This window comes from Typopeltis vanoorti, chromosome 9 (assembly GCF_054136105.1).
Source record: "Typopeltis vanoorti isolate ZY-2024b chromosome 9, IOZ_Tvanoo_1.0, whole genome shotgun sequence".
NCBI lineage: Eukaryota > Metazoa > Arthropoda > Arachnida > Uropygi > Thelyphonidae > Typopeltis > Typopeltis vanoorti.
Window position 1 is genome coordinate 42,584,266 of NC_143557.1, and position 24,765 is coordinate 42,609,030.

Below are 24,765 nucleotides of genomic sequence, written 5' to 3' on the forward strand. Positions count from 1 at the left end.
ATCCATCATCAGGGTATACGGATAGCTACTGGTACCTTTTGCTCATCACTCACTCAAAGTCTTTATGTTGAAGCAAATGAACCGGCTCTATCACTTCGACGGAAACATTTATCTCTTAATTATGCCCTAAAAATAAAATCCCTCCCATATCATCATACACGGACTAGTATCTCCTCTCTGCATTTGGAAGCTTAATATCACACACGTCAAACTGCTATACATCCTTTTGGTATGTATGTTAAAGAAACTGTGCAAGCTGTTGGTATAAATGTTGACAACATTAGCTACAATAAACATAACAGCATCCCTCCATGGCAGGTTTGCACACCATCCTGCAACCGCTTACTTTGTCAGCTACAGAAATCTTATACTCCATCATCCATCTACCTGCAATTGTTTATTGCACACAGAGCGCACCTGCTGATTTATTACCCATCTATACTGATGGTTCAAGAACTAATATCTTTGCTGGCTGTGCTGCTGTGTTTCCTGACATTATTATCTCAAATCAGATCCCATCAGACTGCAGTAATTATATAGCAGAGCTACATGCCATTCAGCTTGCACTTGTGCATATAAAAGAAAACTGCTACCAAAAGTGTATAATTTACACAGACTCATTGACCTCTTCACAGACTATCTCCTCTCCTATGTATAATCCACATCCAGTACTTTGAGGTGCAACATCTGTTTCACAAAATGAAAATGCTTAATTTTGATGTTCAGTTGTGCTGAATTCCCAGCAACATTAAAATTAAGGGAAATGGGCTGCAGCTGCTAAATCAGCTCATACTGTTTGACAGTTCCATATACAGACAGCTTATAAGATCAGAGCTAATTGCTCAATGGGAGTCAACATGACAGGAAACATTGACAAACAAATTATATGACATTAAACCTGAAATTAAGCACTGGCATTCTAGTCAACCTACAAAGAGAAGGGAGGAGGTTGTTCTTGCTAAGCTCCACATGGATCACAGTCACCTCACACATTCTTATTTACTGAGAGCTGATGTGTGTTTTCACCCTCACATATGTGAAAAATGCAATACACATCTCGCTATTTATCATATTCTGGTAGAGTGTCAACAATTTACACGAGAGAGGAATGAAATTTTCACCTATCTAACCAAGCCATATACACTAAGGGAAATGCTAGCAGACTCAGGCAGATTGAATGATGTTTATAATTTTTTAGGAAGAATTAATTTGTACAAACACATTTGACTGTAAATTTGTTTATATGTAAATATACTGTATTGCTTAACTTAACTTTTATACATACATATTATTCATTAGTTTAAATTTTGACCAATTATGTATTACTGTAGGCCTTGATCTTGTATATTTGTGTCACCCTGTTGTAATTTTGTTAATATGTAAATACCACAATGCTAAACTTAATTTTTATGCATATATGCTGTATAATAACGTTTGTTGTAATCTTACTATATGTAGATACTGCTTTCCTTGACTTGTTTTGTATATGCATATGTTAACCTGTACTGTTATCTGCTTATGTACTGCTGAAACCTCTGCAGTAATTTTGTTTATATGTAGATACTGCATTGTTTAACTTAAATTTTGTATATGCATTTTATTTACTAGTTTATTTTTCGACTAATCATGTATTGCTCTAGGACACCTTGTCTATTTGTGTATACCTTCTAGTAATTCTGTTTATATGTGTTGCTAAATTCTGTTTATACTGCATTGCTAAATTTAATTTTCGTCCATGCATATCGTATAATAATCCCTTTTTGCCTATTTTTCTACTGCTGTAAAAGCATCTGTTATAATTTTACATATATGTAGATACTGCATTCCTTGGCTTGGTGTTGCATATTTTGTATATTAACTTATATTGTTAACTATTTTTGTACTACCGTAATAATCTTTGACTTTGTGTGTTGCTGTCCCCTTTCTGCAGCAGTTCTGTTTATCTGTAGATGCTGATTTGTGGAACTAGATTTTTGTACAGACATATTGTTTACAATTTTCTGTAACTGCTTATGTATAGTTGTAATCTGTAGTATATGCACAGTATGACTTGTGTTGGCTTTGTGCCAAATCAAACCAAATCCCCCTCCCCTATCTTTTGATCTGTGTTTTAATGAAGGTTTTCCGATCAAGATATGAAACATTAGAATTGCAAAAATGTAGAATCACAACCGTGATAAATATTAACACCATTTAAAGAGCCTATTTGGTTTTTGGAGAATCAAAAATTTGTTGACTGTTTCAAGAGTAAATATCATATTGTACATTTTAAAATGCTATATAATGAGGTTGAAAGAGAGTGTTAACCAATCCTTGTGAGAAAAAAACAAGAATTGGTTATCAGACAAGACCTGGAAACTCATTGGAGAAAGGCATAAAGTTAAAATGATATTTGAAAATGCTAAATCTCAGAGAGCTAAAGAAATTCATTTTATGGAGAGAAAGATAAGTTTGGTAGAAGCACAAAAGGCTGCAGCATTAGGATACGTTGAAGACTATATGAGGTAACAAGATAAATATGCTCTGAAGAAAAGGTGCAAATAAATTCTATGAGATAAATATGGTTTTTCTGCTAATTGAAGAGGATAGAACGAGAGATTGTTAGAAGATGGAAAGAACACTTTGATGAGATTTTAGATGTAAAAAAAAATATAACTGGCATAATTAGAAGTTCTGTAATGGAAGAACCTCCTATAAGCATAGATTTAAATATTACATCACAACCTATATCTAAGAATGAAATAAAGAACATATTGTTATAAAGCAATACATTCTTTATTGTTTTACGTTCAATATTGTTTTATAAAAATATACAACAAGATATATTTACATATTGTTTAAATAGACGATGAAAAGTAGAAAGGCTTTGGGCAATGATAATATATCAATAGAAATGCTTAAGACAACTAAAGAAACCGCTGCTGAAAAACTGCATTTAATCTTTAACCTGGCATTAGTAAGGTGGGAAAATGTAACAGAAGTGGTAAGGTTGGGGGGTTCCACACTAAACTTGCTTGTGTGCAACAGCCTGTTGTCTATGGCGTTGAGTAGTAGGTTACGGGAGGGGAAGCTATACTGAGGCATGACTCACACTCACGGTGTTAAAAAGTTAGAGTCAATTTAAAATCTTTTGGGGTCTGTGACATCCCACCTTACTAACGACAGGTTAACAGTGTGGTAGAGATCAAAATGATACCTAAACAATGGAAAGAAGCAATGATAATTATAATCCCTAAGAAAGGAGATTTACAGGATGTGAAAACTGAAGAGGAATTAGTCTACCATCAATACCTGCCAAATTTTTCTGTAAAACATTGATAAATAGGATTAAAAATGAAGCTGAGAAGATATTAAGGCATGAACAAGTTGGTGTTAGGACAGAGGGAATACTGTGCATCACATTTTTACTTTAAGGAGGAACATTGAACAAAGCATAGGACATAGTCCATTATATCCAAATTAAAGAGATCAGTAATGTCAGGGGGAGCGGAATTTTTCAGTAAATTTGGACTGTCAGAAAAGGGAATGTTTGTGAATAAGGAGGTGACATCAAAGCTCACTGTCAGTTATTGTTTAAAACTAAATTCTGGATTAAGGATTTGAAACGTGTGGCCAGTAAGTGGAATTTAAGATTTGGTTATCTGGCTAATTCAATTGAAGGGGATGTCAGTAGCATCTATAATGGGGCACATTGGAATTCCTAAACTCATTTACCCAATGTATCTGGAAAGGAAGGGGGGGGGGGAGTGAAATTTTTGAGTGTTTTAACAACTTCAGTAGGCCAACATGTGACATTTTCAGAAGCCCCAGTAGCAGATTCAATAAATCAGCCTAATCTTAATAAATATGATTATGTTAAACTTTCCAAGATTCGTGAAACTAATTCTTTGTTCTCCCACCCAGCATCTAAGAGTTTGTTCTCCCACCCAGCCAATAGCACCCACAGAGGTTCCCCCTCATATGACAAAATATATTAGACTTCATATGTTTTGCAAGTGTTTTTGCGTATGTTATTACAATTTTAACATTGCATTCTTGAAAATGTCTGTGACAGAGACGAAATATTGAAATGATTAAAAACTGCTGTTTAATTATTTCTCTTTGTGCTTTAGCTTTGTATTATGAATGTAAACCAGTACCAAAACCTAAATGAGAATGACTAATTTTGATATGTTAGGTTATTGTAATATTATTCACATGTTAATATGCAAAATGCTAAATGCATTTAGAAGAAGAAATAAATAATATTGTGATTTGTTTTATGATTGGAGAATAATAGTAATTCATCCTTACTATATTCTAGAACATATCTTTTCAGGTGCATAGTGCAACAAATACAAATCAGAAAGAAAAATATGAGGCAGATCTTAAGAAAGAAATTAAAAAACTCCAGGTACTTTTTTTCCCCTTTGAATTGCTGCATTCAATTTCTTTCAATTATTATTCTTTTTTTTTTTTTATAGCTTTTACTTAAATTGGTAATTGGATATACTTTCTTTCTAATTTAAGAGAACTTCTAGATATAGCTAGTAGTTCTCAAAACTTATAAGTTATGAAAGCTTGCAGCTTTACCTGAAGAATATTTAAACTTCTCAGTTCGTGGAACATTTTCAAAGATCCCACCAATATTATCGTTACTTTGAGGTAAGTTGTCTAGAATAAAAACTATTTTCCATTAAATTTGTGAAAAACTTAGGTGTTGACAGTTATTCATTTGAAGTTTTTCATATAACTTACAAAACAAAAAGAATAAAATACATCAGTAGATGTGCACTGCAGTGAACACCATTATAACGGAATGATGTGCTATAATGAACTATGGAAAAGTCATTGCATGTCCCATAGAACCAGTATTATTTTAAGCTTCTTAAGCTCGGTAATCCACCAGGTGGTGTTTGTGAATAAGCTATTCTAAACTTGTGCTCTATTTTTTAATTTATTGTTATTGTGAGTGTTTTTCATTCAAATTAATCGTTAAACGGAAATTTTAATAGTGGGTACTAAGGAGCCAATTACTTCTGCACAACCTGTAAGGACTTACAGTGCATTAAATTAGTTATCTATCTTTTGTGTTCCAGTTAAAAATCAGCCATGTGTAAGCACCCACTATGCATCCTGTATGAAGCAAAGATGGTGGCAGCAAAAGTCAACGATAAATGGGCACCACGTGTCTTGCTAGTGTAGCACTGCCGACAAACCCACAACGTGCCACAGCTGTAAAATTGATGTCACTGATTTAAAAAAAAAAAAAAAAAAGTGTGTTGTGCAAGTTCTGTTGCCACTGCCTACACAGTTCCTGCTCAAAAATAGATGATTTGGCACACATGCTATTTATCAACCTCAACCAGCCATTTTTCTGTTCGCTGTGCCTCCCTTCTGTAAAACAGCTCCTGAACTTAGGCAAATGAGTAAAAAAACTTGAATCATCATCAGTGCCATGAATGAAACTTCTTTCTCCAAAATACGAGTACTTGAAGCTAAGCTCGAACAAATTGGCGATCAGTACTGCAACACTTGCTGTAAGAAAGTAATGAAGTCCTTTCAAGAAAGGAAGCACTTCATTACTTTCCTTTTCTGATTCTGATTCTTAATTCTGGGGAAAAGTGATTTTTTTTTAAGAATCTGTTTCTCTCCACTTAAGGGTCACTCACTTAGGGGTCAAAGCTGTATATCTGAGAGGAGACCTCCACATAGCCTTTAAAGGAATATGGAGAGCCGACCAGGGCTTCTGACCTAATGTCCAGTCCTCACCTTCTCGTGGTGCACCCTGTTGGGTATCTACTTTGATACTGAACGAACGAGGATGGGCTGGCAATTTGGGATTTAGCTGACCAAATTGTATTCTTATTGGCTTAAACCAAAATATAAAATGTTGGTACAACATGATAAAATTTCATGCCAGCTGGAGTGTCGCCTGGTTAAACAAGGCTCCTGTTATTTTCGCCAGAGAACCAGGTCGAACAGCAAAAAGTCAGCTACTGGAACAAATCTGAAAACACACCCCAACTCAACATCACCAGAGTCAAAGATCGGTACTATCAACATAAGAAGCCTGAATGGCAAAGAAATGGAGCTAGCTGAGGAATTAGATAAGTACCAGTTTGACATAATAGGGGTGACTGAAACAAAAAAGACCAAAACTGGTGAGATCTTTCTGAGCAATAAATACAAAATGTTATATTCAGGCAATGACAATCAAGGAAAAGAAGGAGTAGCCATAGTATTCAACACAAAATACGAGGTTAATCTTCTTGAATGGCAGGCAGTCTCAAGTAGAGTAATGTGGGCAAATATGAGAATGGGGAACTGGACAATGAGACTCATTTGTGCCTATGGTCCATAGAAGGTTCTACTAATATAGACGTAGAGGAATTTTTTGAGGCTTCAGAGAAAGCAACTGACACAATGAAAAAGGACAAGTTGGTCTTTGTTGGGGATCTAAATAGCAGAGTAGGAAATGATTGTGAGACACAAAAATATTTTGGGAAAATTTGGAGAAAAGAGCAAAGCTAATAATAATGGCAAATATTTGTTGGATTTCTGCTTAGGACATGGACTGATTATTACTAACACCATGTTCCAACATAAAAATGTGCACATATTCACATGGAGAGAAGAAGCAAGGAATAAGAAAAGTCTTATTGACTATGTTATTGTTGATAGTGATGTTTTCTCCCTGGTGCAGGACACCAGAGTGTACAGAGGATTTGAAATTGGAAGTGATCACTATTTAGTCTTGAGCAGGATAAAATTGAATTTCATATTGAAATTAATAACATTTAAGGAAGTTTTAAACCAAATAAACGTTGAGCAGCTCTCAAATGTGAACTGTAGACTAAAATACACAAAGATTTTTGAAAAAAAAATGAAAGTTTTGAGAACAGGAACCAAACCTTGGAGATTCAGTGGCAAGCCTTGAAGAAAATCCTGATTGATTCAGTTAGAGAGGCATGTGGTGAAGTTGTCTGCAAGAATAGAAAAATTAGAACTCCATGGTGGACACAGGAAGTTAAACAGGCAGTGAAGGAAAAGAAGAAAGCATATCAAAAGTTCCTGGCAAATAAGTCATCTTGTGCTCTTAGAGAATACAGAGACGAATGCAAGAATGCTAAACACATTGTAAAATTAGCTAAACAAAAGTCATGGGAGGACTTTTATCAAGAATATAGAACATAAATATCAAGAAGGTGGCAAAATATTCTGGAGGTTGTTGAAGAAGCTTAGGAATGGAGGAAAGAGTGCTGTAAAAGGAGTTAGAGATAATAAAGGTGACATGAAAACAGAAGAAAAAGATATCCTTGAAGTATGGAGTAATTACTTTGAAAAACTGCTAAATTAAACAAGCAGTGATGACAGCACTGTGATAAAAAACATTGACCAGGCATGCAGTCAGGAATACATATCCATACTTGAACTAGAAAAAACCATCAAAGGCTTAAAATGTGGAAAGGCAGCAGGAGTAGATGACATTCGGCCAGAAATGCTGAAGTATGGTGGTATAAAAGTCTTACAGTGGCTGCACTGCATAGTTCAGAAAGCCTGGACAGAGGGACGAATTCCCAATGATTGGAGTAGAGCTCTCATAGTACCCATATATAAAAAGGGAAATAAAACTGAATGTGAGAATTACAGAGGTATTTCCCTACTAAGTGTTCCTGGCAAGATCTATGCAAGTATACTTGAGAAACGATTGAGAAAAATTGCAGAAGAAAAGCTGGGTGAAGAACAGGCTGAATTCAGGCAAAATAAAGGCTGTCAGGATCAGATTTTCACTTTACGACAAATAGTCGAGAAAGCCTGGGAATATAACGAAGATCTGTATTTAAGTTTTGTCGATTTGGAAAAGGCATATGACAAGGTGCCAAGAGAGAAGCCATTCAATATGCTACAGTTATATGGTGTCAATGGGGCATTATATCAAGCAATACTTGCTGTCTATTTGAGTTGTAAATCAGCAGTTAGAATTGAAGGAAGCACAGGAAGATGGTTTAATGTTAAATTTGGTGTGAGACAAGGATGTACATTATCCCCTCTGTTATTCATTATATATATGGATCACATTATGAAGGAAAGTCGTATTAAACATGATATTAAAATTAATGTCAGCTCTTTGCTTTATGCAGATGATGTTATACTTCTAAATAAATCCGCTACAAGTCTGCAAGATTCTCTGACTAAATTGAATAACTGTTGTAATAGATATGGTATGAAGGTCAGCAATAAAAAGACAAAGACAATGAAAATAGGTATCATTGAAAATGTCAGCTGTGTTGTGAATGGAGAATCTGTGGAACAAGTAAAACATTTCAGCTACTTAGGCACAATTTTTAGTGAAGATGATAAATTCAATATAGAAATAGACAACAGAATCAGCAAAGCTGGTATGGTGGGAAGTCAATTGAATAAATTCATATGGAATAAGAGAGAAATTAGTCATAACACTAAATTAGCTGTACACAAGACAATGTTCAAACCAGTTTTAACTTATGGATCTGAGAGCTGGGTCAGAAGTAAAATACTTGACCAAAGTCTAGAGACCGCAGATATGAGAGTCCTGAGAAAGATTAGAGGCATGAACAGATGGCATCAATGGCAATATCATATTAAAAATGTGGATATTAGGAATGAACTTGACATTGTCAGCATCCAGGAATGTGTTAGCAGAGCTAATCTCAGGTGGTATGGTCACTTAAATAGAATGGGAGAGGAAAGATTAGCAAAACAAGTGTTCTCTGCCAGGTTGGCAGGAAAACGACCCAGAGGAAGACCAAGATATAGGTGGATTGATACGATACAAAGTGCCTTAGACGATAGAAGTATAAGATCAAATAATGTTGGAGTCTTGACAAGTAACAGACTGATTTGGAGGAAAATTATAAATAGGAAGTTAGTAATGATGTAATTTTTTCATGTAGTACTATCATATCCTGTACACCCTTAGGGTTCATGGCAGGAATTTGATGATGATGATGTTTCTCTCCACTTGTGTGGAGCATTATGGCAACACAAATAATCAAATAATTAAAATGGTCCTCACTCACCTTAGTCATGGTAGTGAATATATTTGTGTTCTGGGGTGGATTCCAACATATCTTCTTATTTGTACATAGTAAAGCAATTTATAGGTAAGCACTTCATATACTCTTAGATGTAGAGGATGCAGTTTGTCCTGAGGTGAATTGGATGAGATTTGCTGATATGATATGTGATCAGAATGTGGTGTGGAGCTTATATTTAATAAGTACTCTGTCTTTTTGTATGTACCCTGGATATATGGATAGTGATGATTTTGCTGAGAGTCTTGTGTATTAGTGAAGGGGGGGGCATTAAGTATTTTATCTATTTTATAGGAATTAGACCCATTAGCTAAAATTTGTTCTGAAGCACTACATCAATCAATCTTCATCTCAGTCTTTCTTCTAGCCAACCTGGTATTAAAAACAACTATTTTAGTAACATTTCCTTTCTTATTCAGTTTCATTGATTATACAATTATCTCTGCTTACACATTATTTAATGCTAGTACTGTCAAGTTCCTTTTTAACATGATTCTGCCATTGATGCCATCTGTTTACTTCCCTAATTTTTTCTAAGAACTCATTTGTGGTGTATATCTTTCAGCATCTGTATTATTTCTAACCCATTTTATCAGATCCTTAAAGGAAAATTGCCTTGTGTACTGTCAGTTTAGTGATTTTGCTAATTTATCTCATATTCCGTCAGGGGCGAATTCTCCATACTTGCTATGCAAGCTCATTAATTGAGATAGAAGTAATATTTATTTGTTAATAAATGCATGCATTTATAAGCATTCCATTTAGGTTTTTATTTTTGTAGACAGAAGACGTCTTAAGCTTGCGTGGCAATAATTGAGCTTTGCGTTGTGTATCGAAGGCCGATGCGTGCTCGTTTGTAGGAGCCTCCAGCTCCTTACAGCAGCACTGTGATTTCATGCGTGCGCATAGCCATTTCTGCTCCCTTCACATCATCTTAAACACAAGGCCATATGCAGTCAAAATAGCTCTAGCCAGTGAGCTTCAGCCAGCCTTTACAAGTGTGCATGTTGCTTTGGAAAATTAAGTTACAACCAACTTTTTATGACGATGTTATTGACCAGTTCATAACGAAGAACAGTAGGATAGAATTTGTATTCAAGTAACTAAATTGAAAAAGATAGAATATCATTTGTAAAATAAATCTTCTATTTGTATGATTAAATGTACATAAATTTCTAAATATGTAGTTTTAAATCAGTGTTTCCCAATGTTTTTTGGATCATGCCCCCACCTCAACTCTTCAAAGTTTTTGATGCCCCCCCCCCCCACCTAGCATAATATTCAGCCAAGTTCTGAAAAAGTATAATATAAATATATACTTCAAATAAAAAAAAAGGAACATAGGTAAAACTGTTTTTAATTTGACTTTCTTCAATGAATATAAATTTTATATTACACTTTCTTTATTATCAAACATAAATCGAACTGAACTCGGGAAAATAAAATCCAAGTTAATGCGATCCTTGAGCTTGATGTCGGCTGCAAATAGTTTTTATTTGAGCTACTAATTTAGTCATTTTCAATATCAAATCCCGATGATTTGTGATATCCAGATGATTTCTTATTTTCAGTAGCAAGTCATTAGCACTAAAGCTACATTCAACTAAATATGACCACAGGAAGGGCAACAGTTTTTGCAAAACTATTTGAATTTCAGTATTTCATTTCTGTCTTGTCAGAAAGCCATGCCATTGTTCCTTTTATGTTGAACAAAGTTCTAATAGACTCATTATTTTGCTTTTCTGAGAGTTCTTCTTGATACGTTATTTATGTTGACTACTGTACTAGTGATGTCGACTTTTTTTTTTCTCGGAAAGTCAGGGTTGCAACATCGACAATTTATCACCAACAATGGTGAGTTTTTTAGTATATCGGTGATGAGGTGACGAATGCAGCGTCATTTTCTAATTGGCCCCCAAAATATTCAAATTTCCCCCCTGTGGGGCATACGCCCATGTTGAGAAACACTGTTTTAAATGGTCAGTAATTCATTATTCTGCTAATCAGACTTCAATCACACCTCTCACTCCCTGAATGATAACAAGAGCAAGCGTGAAATTCAAGACCAGCATTCGCCCCTGTATTCCATATAAAATTTATTCACTTAACTCCCCACCATAATAGTTTTCTTTATTCTGTCGTCTATTTTCACATTTAATTTGCCATCCTCATGAAAAAATTGTATATAAATAGTGAAGTATTTTATTTGTTATATCGGTTTTCTTCATTGAGAATGCAATTGATGTTTTCCAGGTTCCTCTCAGTTTTTATCTTTTTATTGCTGATTTTTATGCTTGTTGGAACAGTTATTACTCAGGTTAATAACTTATGTTCGATTTCATATGTAACATTATTTGCATAAGATGTTTGAGTGTTAAGGCTTAATAAGTGCTGGGAAGACATACTGTTGCGGGTTTAATGGAATATTTACAGTACTAGGAAAGGATTACAAATTTTAATGCTTCCAATATTTTGTCTAAGTCACTGAGACATCTTTTGGGATTACAAATAACTCTTATCTCACTCACACACACAATACTAAATGAAACACATGAGTGACTCTAAAGTCCAGTCTAGGTGGTGCTCTTTGTATGGGCATTTGTAGCTGGCCTAGGATGTAGAGTGGGACCTCTGACAATTATTGTTTCCCAAATTTCGGTAAGTTTTATGCATCTGTATTTATTTAAATTCGATTGTATTTATTTAAATTTGATTTCTGAGTGCTGCTGCAAATTTTAAAAATAGTCTTTACTTTTTTAATTTACTATGGTGGAGCATGGTGGTTTTCTTCCAAGAGATCCTGTGGGTTGAATCCAATACATAGTCTGCAAGGCGAGATTTACCATAGTCGTGGTTGCAGATGTACAATTTGTGTTCTTCTAGATGGTTGGATGGTCACTGATCTGTCTGTCTGAATTAAGGCAGCTTGCAGGAAGAGGGTACTTTATGTACTCTAGGCACTGAGAGAGGAGGGAGCTGATCTTTGGCAGAACGGTGGGGCTTAAAAGTTGTGTAGAGGTTGTACTTTTTTAAGGACATGGGTATTTTTATTGATGTGCCATGGATGTAGGGGATCATGATGGCATTTCTGAAATCCTTCTGAAGTGATAGCTGAGAAATGAGGGAGGAACTGATTGTTTTTTAAATCTGTAATCACTGTAGCCATTTGAAAGCAAGGTGTTGTGTATGTTGTTGAGTTTGGTTGAAAGAGAGGTTCCACTGGAACAGAGATTATGGGGCTCTATTGGTTAGAGTTTTAATAATGCAATATAGTTGAGAGGGTTGGTGGTGGTGAACTTGGTGAATGTATCTGACTATGTGAGTAGGTTTTCTATGTATAGTGCAGGAAAGTTGATCATTAGGAAGGCATGTTACTAAGGTGTCTAGGAAGGGTAAACTTATTTTCCTTTCCCATCATAAACTGGATTCTTGGATGTAGACTATTGAGGTGACTGAGGAAGGAGTCTAATGTGTCTGGGCCATGAGACCAAATCGAGAACACATCATCTACATATCTTAACCAGGTAGAAGGTTTGAGAGGGGCTGAGTCTATGGCTTGTTTTTCAGAATTTTCCACGTAAAAATCAGCAAGAGGATGTGTGTGTGGGGGGGGGAAACCCATAGCAGTTTTCTCTATCTGTTTGTAAATTTTGTTCTTCCAAGAAAATCGCTTTTCCTTTTCCATCAATTCTGTCTATTTTTCTTTGTAAATATTCCATTAAACCTCCAACATGATGATTAAGATCTTCTTGACACTTTTGCATTATCAGTTACTACTTGTAAAGATGCTTTATCTTCTTTGCATTGGTTAGTATTGTTGAAGCTGTAGAAGACATTTACATTAATGCTTTACACATCAGAATCACTCTCACCTGATTGGATATATCAAATTACTTCCAATTTTTCCTATGTGGTAAGTGATTTTCTGCTTTTTTTTTTGTTTAGCTGAGGAAAATGTTGAATCTGCATTGCATTTAGATGACTTAATTTATTGTTTTAAATACTAATACTTGTAAAACTTTCACTTGTTTAGCAGTCCTTACGACATTCATGGTGGACCAAAACATAAAGAGATGTTTTCTAATCTGTACGCACAATGATATAGAATATAAAACAGAAGAAAATCAAATATTGCCAACATGCTGCATTTATGTTTTTGTTTGGGTTTGTTGTTTATAATTTGGATTTTTTTGCATTGATTTTGAAATGTTTGGTAATTTGAATCTTCATAAATAGAGGAAACGTAAAATGAGGCCTTTCTATATTTATCTAAATTAATTATAAAACTTTATGATTAGGTGTTTTTATATTCTGATTCTGGAAATTATAGGCAAATATCTTTTACTAAAACTCAGTCCCCGCAGTCGTATCCTACAAAACTGTAAGAAGAGTATGTTAGAAAGTGTTAAAGTTTAGCAGCTTTTGGAGGTGAACAGTAGATTCAAGAAAAATTGAAAGAATTTGAAAACAAGAACCAAACCTTGGATGTTTTTTGGAAAACCTTTAAGAAAACATTGTTTCATCCGGAGAAACATGTGGTGAAGTTGTAAGGATAGAAAAATTAAAACTCCATAGTGAACTCCGAAAGCTAAAGAGGCAGTCAAGGAAAACAAGAAAGCACATCAAAAGTTCCTAGTGAGTAAGTCAGCTTGTGTTCTTAGAGAATACAAAGAAAAATGTATGAAAGCAAGCAGTTTGTAAAATTAGCTTAACAAAAGTCATAGGAAGACTTTGCTAAGAACATAGAAAATAAATAGGTCAAAAAAAATTATTCTGGAAGCTGTTGAAAAAGCTCAGAAACAGGGAAGAGTACTGTAAAAGGAATAAGAGATGATAAGGTGACATGAAAACTGAAGATAAACATATTCATATAAACATATATAATGTGTGGAGTAATTACTCTGAAAGATAGCTAAATGAAACAAGCAGTGTCAGCACAGTGGTAGAAAACTCCCAACAGGAATGCAGTCAGGAATACATATCCCAATTGAAGTAGAAAAAGCCATCAAAAACCTGAAATGTAGAAAGACAGCTGGAGTAGATAATATTCAACCAGAAATGCTCAAATATGGAGGTATAAAAGTTTTGCAGTGCTGCACTGCATAATTCAGAATGCCTGGTCAGAGGGTCAAATTGGTGATTGGAATAGAGCTTTCACAGTACTATCCATTAAAAGGGAAATAAAACAGTGTGAGAATTACAGAAGAATTTCCCTAACAAGTGTTTCCTGGTAAGATTTATGCAAGTATACTTTAAAAGGGAGTAAGAAAAATTGTGGAAGGGACATGTGGTGAAGAGCAAGCTGGATTTAGGCCAAATAGAATTTGTCATAATTAGATTTTCACTTTTAAACAGTAAAAGATATACAATTGATATCTTTTACTTTTACTTTGCATATACAATTGATTAATTGTATATGCAAAGGCATATACAATTGATCCCTGAATAACGTGGGTTTGAACTGTGTGGTTTCACTTATACATAGTTTTTTTTAATAAATATATTGGAAATTTTTTTTGAGATTTGTGACAATTTAAAAACTCGCAGACAAGCCACATAGCTTAGAAATATGGAAAAAATTAAGAAAAAGTTAGGTATATCATAAATGCATAAAATATATATAGATACTAGTCTATTTTATCATTTACTACCATAAAATATACACAAATCTATTATAAAAAGTTAAAATTTATCAAAACTTATGCACACGAGCACAGACCATACATGCCGATTTGCAGTCAAGAGAAATATAAACAGACTTAAAGATGCAGAATTAAATTATAATTGCATAAAATTAACTGTCATTAATTAGCATAAAATAAAAATTTTATAATGATTCATTCATTCATTAGTATATAGGCTAGGCTACTGCAAAGCAATCATATCGATCACACTAGGCTACCATAAAGCAATCATATTGCTGCTTCGTTGTCAATGCCTGAATCGGTGTACCTGTAAATAAATATGAATTTCTTTTTCATATTATCATTTCATTTTTGATGTCTAGTATTAGTAATACATATATCATCTACAGTGTTTAGTATCATAAAAGACAATATTGATGTAGGTTGTTGTCTTGTCCTTTGAAGAGTCTTAGATGTTTTTTCCATGTGTTTCTTGAACTGCTTTGGCTATGTCGATGATTTTGTTTGTATAGAGCTATTGTTCAGGATTAGGGTTTATTGCTTGCAAGGCTGCTGTAATTGCTGGATATGTAAAAATATGAGTGGGTGTCAGTTCAGTATTAGGGCAGTTGTTGCAGTTTCTATATGTTCTCGTATCATCTGTATTGATCTTCATTCCTCTATAATGTCCTGTTCTTAGTCTTGCTATCGTGGTGGTGGTCTTTCTGTCAGCATTGATTTTGGATATTTGATGTTGTATCACTGATTTCAATGTAATTGATTTAGCTTTTGCTATTGCATAAGCAAGAGTTATATTATTATTATTATTATTATTATTATATCTGATATTATTAATAAATTTTATGGTGGCAAATTTTCGTCTGTCCTCCAGCAGGTCAAGCCCACATTCCTGTTGGGCTCTGATGTTAGTGGTAGTGGATGTGACTACACCAGTGATAATCTTGGATGCTTTTGCTCGTACTTTGTCTAATTTTTCCTTTACCGATGAAGCCGAAGGTGACCAGTAGGTGCTGCATATTCCATTATTGGCCTTATTAGTGTAGTGTAAATAGTCATGAGGATTTTTGGCTTTGCACCCCAATTTGTTCCACAAAGCCTTTTCGGTATATTTAATTTTTTGAAAGCTCTGTTGGAAGTGTTAGAAATGTGTTGTGCAAAATGTAATTCCTGATCAAACGTGATACCAAGGTATTTTGGATTTGTGACTTTTTCAATTAGCTTGTTGTTGATCATGACTTTGGGATTGTAGGAATGTCTATTTTTCTTGTCTGTACTAAAGGTGCTTAGTTTTGTTTTATCTGGGTTGATTTTGAGTTTAAGTTCATCTGAGGATTTTTCTAATCTTCTCGACTTGTTTAGAATCTCTTCTGATTCGTTGATTTTAGCCAGATGACTATATCATCTGTGCATTAGAAATTTTATATGTCAATGAATGTTATTGACATATAAAAGGAATAGTAAGGGACTGAGTACTGAGCCCTGGGGAACACCAGCCCAGGTTCTATGCTCTCTAGATATTGCTGCATTGATTCTAACCTTGATCTTTCTTCCTCTCATGAAATCAGCAACCCAGATTAAAGCGTTTCCTTGAATTCTAATATCATGTACTGTTTGCATTAATTTTTTGATCCAAACACGATCAAAAGCAGCAGTCATATCAAGGAATATGGCAGTTGTATTTTTTTGAAGATGTCATTAGATTGGTATGCTTGTTTTAGTATTTTGCTTGCGAGTTTATTTGAGGGTCTTGTCCTCTCTGTCATACTTCAGTTTGGAGTTGTTTGAATAGGTTTTTGCCAGCGTGTTTGCAATTTCTTGATCTGTAATAGCTTTTTTCCTAGTATTTATGATGAAATTTGTTTTCTGTTAGTTGTCTTCTTTGGTATTGTTGTCTAGGATTCTAATAATGTTCCAGTGTTGACTGTCTTTTCTTGGGTCCAGGTTACTGCAAAGCTCTGCCCATTTCTCTTGCTTGCACTTACAAATTTCCTGCTGTATTTTATATGTTATATCCATTAATTTCTTTCTGGATTAATCAGTTTTATTAATCCTAAATTGTTCATTGATATTGTCTCTTTCTGTGATAATTGAATCAATATTATGATCTTTCCAGTATGGTATTCAGGTATTTTCCTGTTTGCCTCTTGGTATTGTTGCTTTGGTAACTTTATTGATATGTGAAGTAAGGATTTGTAATTTTCTGTCAAGGTTTCCAGAGACAGGTTCATCTTGACAGAGACTCTCCAAGATTTGAGTCTCTTGTCCATTCGGCTTTTCTGAAGTTCCATGTCCTTTTGATTTGCCGTTCTTGATGTCGTTTCCCCAAATTTTCCATTGTGCACTTGATGCAATGCTATAATTAATAACTGTGATGTTGATAGCAGATTCAGTTCCCATAGTTTTAGAGAGTTAGATACTGTCTCCATTGTTAATTGTTGTGAGTTCCAAATTTGTAAAGAGGTCTTCCAAATTGTTGACCTTTATGGTCTTGAGGGAGCCCCACGTTTTGCTTTTTGCATTTAGGTTACCAAGTATGATGGTTGTATCATTTGGAGCTTTGCTTAGCTTTTTAATGATGTCTGTATCAATATTTGTATTATCAGAGTGGTAGACATTTGTGATTGAAATAGAATGGTTTGGTAGGTGTATTTCAACAGCTTGAGATTCTATTGAACTGTTATTATTTAAATATTGATTTAGAGTGATTTCTTTGAATTTGATTTCTGGGGTCTTCAAAAGTATAGCAAGCCCACCACCTGCTCTTCCCTCTCTATCCTTCCTAAGAACTGTGTATCCTTTGATGCTGAAGTCCAGATTTTTGTTTAGTTTTGTTTCTTGTAGACGAGCAATATGGATATTATTTTTGCGATGTATGTATTTAAGTTCATCCATTTTTCTCTGGGTATTGATATTGAGTTGCAAAATGTTAATATGAGTCCTTGTAGCATATTTATCATCAGGAGCCTGGACTGCTGCCCGAGACGTGTCGGCTACCCTGGATGCAGTAGCATGGGTTGATTTTTTTCTGTGACTCTTCATTGGAAAATTGGATGCTGTTGCCACGTTAGTCACCTTGGAATCGGACCATAAGAAATTTGATGTAGGTACTGACAGACATACGATTCATCTTGTAAACAGACGACGTAAACTTACGGTATCGATAAATACAGTATACAGTACTTCTAAATATATTTTCTCTTCAGGAGCCTGGATCAAGAGCCAGTCTATAAATTGTTAGTATTTATAAATATGTTAGCATTGCTAATCTCAGATAGTATGGTCTCTTAAAGAATGGGAGAGGAAAGATTAGCAACACAAGTTTTCTTTGTGAGGTTTGAACCCAGAGGAAGACCAAGGTGGATTGATACACTGAAAAGTGTCTTAGAAGACATAAATATAAAACATGATAATGTTGGAGTCTTGACAGATAACAGATTAATTTGGAGGAAAATTGTTGATTATAAGTTAGTAATGATATAATTTTTTTATGTAGGCCTGTCATAACCAGCCTGGTGTTCGCTGAGTGGTTAGTGTATCCGTTCTCCAGCCAAAAGACTGCAGGTTCGAATCCTGCCATGGGCATGGATGTTTGTGATTGTCTTTGGAAATGTTAGCATGGTAGTGTGCAGTAGATGGTGTTTTTGTAGTTGTAGTTGGTGGAGACAGAGAGTTGTAGATTAGGTGCTCTCCCTCAATGAGTCTTTGGACTCTCTGGAGGTGTCACATAATAATAATAATAACAACATCCTGTACACCTCCCGTGGGTACATGCCAGGAATTTCATGATGATGAATATGGATATCTTGTACAGTGGGACCAAAGCCACGTCTGTATCATGACTTTGGCAAAACCATGAAATTTTGTTCATAATGTCGTGGATGTAAGTAATAGTGACAACTTTGAATTCTTGTTTATGTATCGGTGTCATGTAGAAATGGGGATGGCACAAAATCCTTTTGATCATCTTATCCATTAAAGTTCTTAAAAGCAATGAAGTTTTTTTTTTCTGTATGTTGCTAGAAATGATGTATGCTCTAATCCCCAAGCATCTTAATTATTTCTTTGTTTATGCAAGGGGTGATGGTAAAGAAGAAGCATTGAAGAATTTCCCAATGTTGGAGTTTCAGTAAACTAAATAAAGGAAGTTTTTTTTTTTTTTTCAGAGACTTTCAGAAGAATGCCAAGGAAAGATAATGTTCTGCCATTTTCAAGTTTAAGGGTAAACTTTATACTATGATATAGGCTGTTGAGACAATTCTTGAATACCTTCAATTCTATGCATATGGTCAGGGGATGAAAATATGATCAGTATTATAGCTATATTTTAGGTGTTTGGTGGTGTCCTCTATAGCTTTCTTTTTAAAGGATTCCATGTATAAGTTAGCCAGAACCAGAGATGGAAGAGCCACATGAAGCTCTTATGTTTGTAGCATGCTTATCTTAAATTGAAAGAAATATTTTTATACAGTATCTAAATATCTGAGGAAAAAGAGCCCAATGTAGCTGCAAGGTTTTTCTCTCTAGGTATATTCGTGAATAGGTTAGCAACATCCAGACCTTCTAGAAGGTCTGATGATTTTTACTGTTTCTTTCATTCGGTGAAGTGTAAGCTGTTCTTTGTGAATGATCCTGTTTTTCATATGTGCAGTGTCATCAAAAGAAAGAGAGAGAGAGAGAGAGAGAGAGAGAGATGCAGCAATGCCTCAAACATTGCAGTTAATGTGTTCCAAAAAGATTAAGTACTAACTAAAACCACACAGAGCACAATAGGAATATAACAGGTTTCAATATTATGCATTCCAAGCAGACAATTACTGTATTGCTATTAAAAAAAAAAGAATGTGATCCTTAACAGTCATTTTATGTAATGAAACCATTTCACATTGATATAACTTCCCGGTTTATTGTAATAAATGTAGACCAGAATTCACTTAATTCAATTCAATTAATGCAAAATGCAATCAATATAGTTGCCTTTCTTATGAAATTATAATAAATGTAGTATAATGTTTTACACTAATTACAAACTACATTATAATGAAGCCGCACTATTTTAAACCACGTTATGTGAGGTATTGTTCTATTTGGCAAGAACTTGGTGGTAGGTGAATCTGTGGCTTCTACAAATTTTATGTTCCTTTATTGGAATAGGAAAAAGAAACATAAAATTGTCTAGTTTCATATAACTAATGCAAGCTATAGGTGCAGTGAATATGATCCCCTTCCTCCATTTTGGGCCAGGATGGAAGGGGATTCTTGGAGGAGTTAAATAATTTCTTTAATGCACAAATTTTGCACTCACTATAGTAAACTAAAGATGCATCTTTCTATTTTGATTAATAAGCTGGCATTTTTTAAAACATGCCGAGAGTGTAATTTTATTCTTGCATCAAACTAAAAAGAAAATTCACTTTGATAGAGGCATCAAAAATTTATAGAGAAAGCAATGAAATCATAGAGCAGATTCAGATTACTGGCAGAAACTTAGCACTTGCTCAAACCAAGTTCTAAATTTAAAATCAGAACTTTTCAGTTATTTAAATGCAGTTAATTTAAATAAAAAAGAGAATTAACTGACAGATTAGTTAAATATACCCCAGAAACAAAAAGATAAAACTTAATGCCAAATTTTTTAGATTGAAACATCCAAAAGACAAATTTAAATTTTTTGATCATTGAATGACTTGGAGAACAGCCAACCACAAGTCGGTGGTAACACAAGCAACCAGCTTGTGTTATCAGCACAAGGGATGACAGTAGCAACCAACTGCCTTCGATGAGCAGTCATGTGATTAACGTTTCAAGCCATGCTTTGAGTAATGATAAATTCTCATTAATTGGAGTCAACTTTGCCATGGCACCTGCAAAAGTTAACAAATCATCATCATCAAATTCCTGCCATGTACCCTCAAGGGGTGTACAGGATATGATAGTACTACATGAAAAAAATTACATCATTACTAACTTCCTAAAAGAAAGGATTACTAACTTCCTATCTACAATTTTCCTCCAAATCAGTCTGTTAATTGTCAAGACTCCAACATTATCAGATCTTATATTTCTATCATCTAAGGCACTTTGTACCATATCAATCCACCTATATCTTGGTCTTCCTCTGGGTCGTTTTGTTGCCAACCTGGCAGAGAACACTTGTTTTGCTAATCTTTCTTCGCCCATTCTGTTTAAGTGACCATACCACCTGAGATTAGCTCTGCTAATGCATTCCTGGATGCTGACAATGTCAAGTTCTTTCCTAATATCCTCGTTTTTAATATGATATTGCCATTGATGTCATCTGTTCACGCCTATAATCTTTCTCAGGACACTCATATCTGCAGTCTCTAGTCTTCAAGTGTTTTACTTCTGAACCAACTCTTAGATCCATAAGTTAAAACTGGTTCGAACACTGTCTTGTATACAGCTAATTTAGTGTTCCGACTAATTTCTCTCTTATTCCATATGAATTTATTTAATTGACTTCCCACCATACCAGCTTTGCTGATTCTGTTGTCTATTTCTATATTTATTTTACCATCTTTACTAAAAATCGTGCCTAAGTAGCTGAAATGTTTTACTTGTTCCACAGGTTCTCCATTCACAACACAGTTGACATTTTCAATGATTCTGCCTATTTTCATTGTCTTTGTCTTTTTATTGCTGACCTTCATACCATATCTATTACAACAGTTATTCAATTTAGTTAGAGAATCTTGCAGACTTGTAGCGGATTTATTTAGAAGTATAACATCATCTGCATAAAGCAAAGAGCTGACATTAACGTCTCCAATTTTGATATCATGTTTAATACGACTTTCCTTCATAATGTGATCCATATAGATAATGAATAACAGAATGGATAATGTACATCCTTGTCTCACACCAGATTTAACATTAAACCATCTTCCTGTACTTCCTTCAATTCTAACTGCCTACTTACAACTCAAATAAAGACTAAGTATTGCTTGATATAATGCCCCATTAACACCATGTAACTGTAGCGTATTGTGAATAGCTTCTCTCTTGGTACTTTGTCATATGCCTTTTCCAAATCGACAAAACTTAAATACAGATCTTTGTTATATTCCATGCTTTCTCGACTATTTGTCGTAAAGTGAAGATCTGATCCTGACAGCCTCTATTTGGCCTAAAATAATCTTGTTCTTCACCAAGCTTTTCTTCCACAATTTTTCTCGTTTCTCAAGTATACTTGCATAGATCTTGCCAGGAACACTCAGTAGGGAAATACCTCTATATCTCTAATAAATACCTCTGTAATTCTCACATTCAGTTTTATTTCCCTTTTTATATATGGGTAGTATGAGAGCTCTATCCAATCATCGGGAATTTGCCCCCTCTGTCCAGGCCTTCTGAACTATGCAGTGCAGCCACTGTAAGACTCTTATACCACCATACTTCAGCATTTCTGGTCGAATATCATCCACTCCTGCTGCCTTTCCACATTTATGAATACATATCCATACTTGAAGTAGAAATTTTTCTACTTCAAGTATGGATATGTATTCCTGACTGCATGCCTGGTCAGTGTTTTTTACCACTGTGCTGTCATCACTGCTTGTTTCATTTAGTAGTTTTTCAAAGTAATTAATCCATACTTCAAGGATATCTTTTTCTCCCAATTTCATGTCACCTTTATCATCTCTAACTCCTTTTACAGCATTTACTCCATTCCTAAGCTTCTTTAACAACTTACAGAATATTTTGCCACCTTATTGATATTTATTTTCTATATTCTTGCTCAAAAACATGCTTCGATTTCTGGATACATTAGTTATGTGTCTTCCTTCCAGCAGTCTTTTCTTCACTGTTTACCATAAGCTTACACATGTCAATATACACACAAGCTCTTAACAACCAACATAAAAACAGGGCTTTAAAGATTTTCTCCAACGAGCAGCAACACTTAAATTAAAAAAAAAGGCTACAGCAAAATTCTTCACAATACTGCACCTAATAATAAAAATAAACTAGATTACAATAAGCTGTAACCATTGCATACATGAAAAGGTTATCAGATAAAAGCAGAATACTACACAAATGCACCCTGAATGCCACTTTTAAACATCCAGAAAAAAAGGAACACAAATGGTACATTAAATTTAATAACTATGGTAAATCTGGACTTTCTGATCATGTCCTGGATATCTACATTGACTTGATTGGAAAGGCACGTGTTCATTACATCACACCAAAACTTGTTTTGAGTGCAAATTGAGGGAGCATGTGAAATTCTAATCATCCACCCTCATCTCAGCAATAATGATGAACTAAAAATCCTAAGATGTATGGCACATATTCTGCCCGCATAATCTTTTGTTCTAAGAGGTCATTATGAATTATAATTAGCACTGTAGTACTCCAGAATTGTAGCCTTAATATAACAAACACTTGTGATAAATTATTGATTGGACCACCTCTATTACTGTATTAAAAATATTATGTAGTTGTTCTCTAGCCATATAAAAATAGGATATAGTTTGGATGTGTTTTTTTCCCATCACCAGAGATAGAATAACAATTGATCAAATTAGTCACTTTGTCATAGTGTTTGAATTGTAATGTAGCTTGTCATATGAAGGTTGAAATGTTGGGAAAGTAAAGTAATTTTTCTTAACACTGTAATAGTTTCCATTATTTATGGAAATGAATAATATCAAAATGAATGATATTATGATTGTTTCAATATAATTTTTTCTATGCTGTGTTATCAGCTCCATTTACAGAATGTTTCTTCCTGGTAGTTTAGTATAAGTAACAAACAAGTTATCTGAATGTGAATTATCTGAATCTTTTTTATAATTTTCCAACTTCTCTTTCAACATTGGCTATGGTGTTCTGCTTCAGGGATATTTTAAGGATCATAGAAATGGAATCTTTTTGATAATAAATTATTCCCTTAGATTGACCATTTCCTTGGTTGGTAAATGCCTCTTCTGCCTCTCTTTTTTGTTCAGAAGCATGCTGAATTTTTTTTTATAAATTGGTTTTGTTCTGAAGAAATCAAAACAACTTGGTTGGCATAAAGTCTGTGATGTCTCATAAATCTGTGGGAAGTGAGGATGTGATTCACAGTGTTTCAAAAGTTCAGATCTGATTATGACAATGTGTTATTCTCTTAGGAAGACAGTTGTTTCTGTAAGCATTAGAATTGAGCTTGCACTGTCTTAAGAACTTGATATCATAATATCATTGTTCCTGCTTCTAACAAGAAATGTTTGTTTAGAAAGTTTTTTTGCTTGATTACATGCATACCTTCTCTAGAAAAAATGAATTTACAATGAGCTTGCAGTGAAAGTTATTGATTTCTTAGTTGTTGTTCTTCAAAACCTGGTATAATGGTCATATGTCAAACTAATATTAAAAACTTTTAAATCTACAAATGCTTGACTAGTTTTGTGTGTTGACAGGTACATTTTGTCAGGAGCATGGTTAATTTATATAAGCATGCTCTTATTTTAAATAAGAGTAAATAGCTACAGATGTGAAACGTATTACATTAAGCATTAAAAAAGAATACAACAGATGAAAATTACAATAACAACGGATTAATTGTAATTTTTATCTGCTGTATTCTTACTCTTACAATATCCCTAAGTGGGACAATACTGACAGGTGTATACTAGCAAATAATGTCCCATTCTACAGTATAATGCATATCATAGCAAGGTCTGTAAACATGAGATTTTTGATGAATAAAGGCCAAATTTAGTGCATTGGATTTACATTGAGTGGGAGTGCATAACTGGAAGTTTCTTAAGTTTTCTGACCAAACAATTATTTTTAATATATGGCATCAGTTTTTTGCTAATAGGGACAATGCGATGCTATATCAGAGTCCTTGATGCTTAGGTGTGAGTGCAGATGCCACAAAATTGCCTCCTCAGAGAATGCATTGTTGCAACCAGATTTGAACCCTCCAGAATTTGATCACCAGACTTTCTCCTTACATTCTGAACTGGCATCCTCATTTCTCTCAGATTTTTGGGTCTTTGTAGACGGGCTTTCTGCCAATAAAGTGTTAAAATCTCTTAGGAACAAAATTAATT

The 24,765-nt window shown here is 34.4% G+C and overlaps 1 protein-coding gene across 4 annotated transcripts in view; it reads left to right on the top strand.

Annotated features, from left to right (window-relative positions):
- LOC150103008 (CCR4-NOT transcription complex subunit 3-like) overlaps positions 1–24,765 on the top strand; it is a 447,199-nt gene that overhangs the window by 79,317 nt on the left and 343,117 nt on the right. For all 4 annotated transcript variants that reach the window (XM_090398514.1, XM_090398516.1, XM_090398518.1 and 1 more), the window contains exon 3: positions 4,319–4,393. In XM_090398514.1, the coding sequence (XP_090254640.1) occupies positions 4,319–4,393 (75 nt within the window). The remainder of the gene's footprint in view (positions 1–4,318; positions 4,394–24,765) is intronic.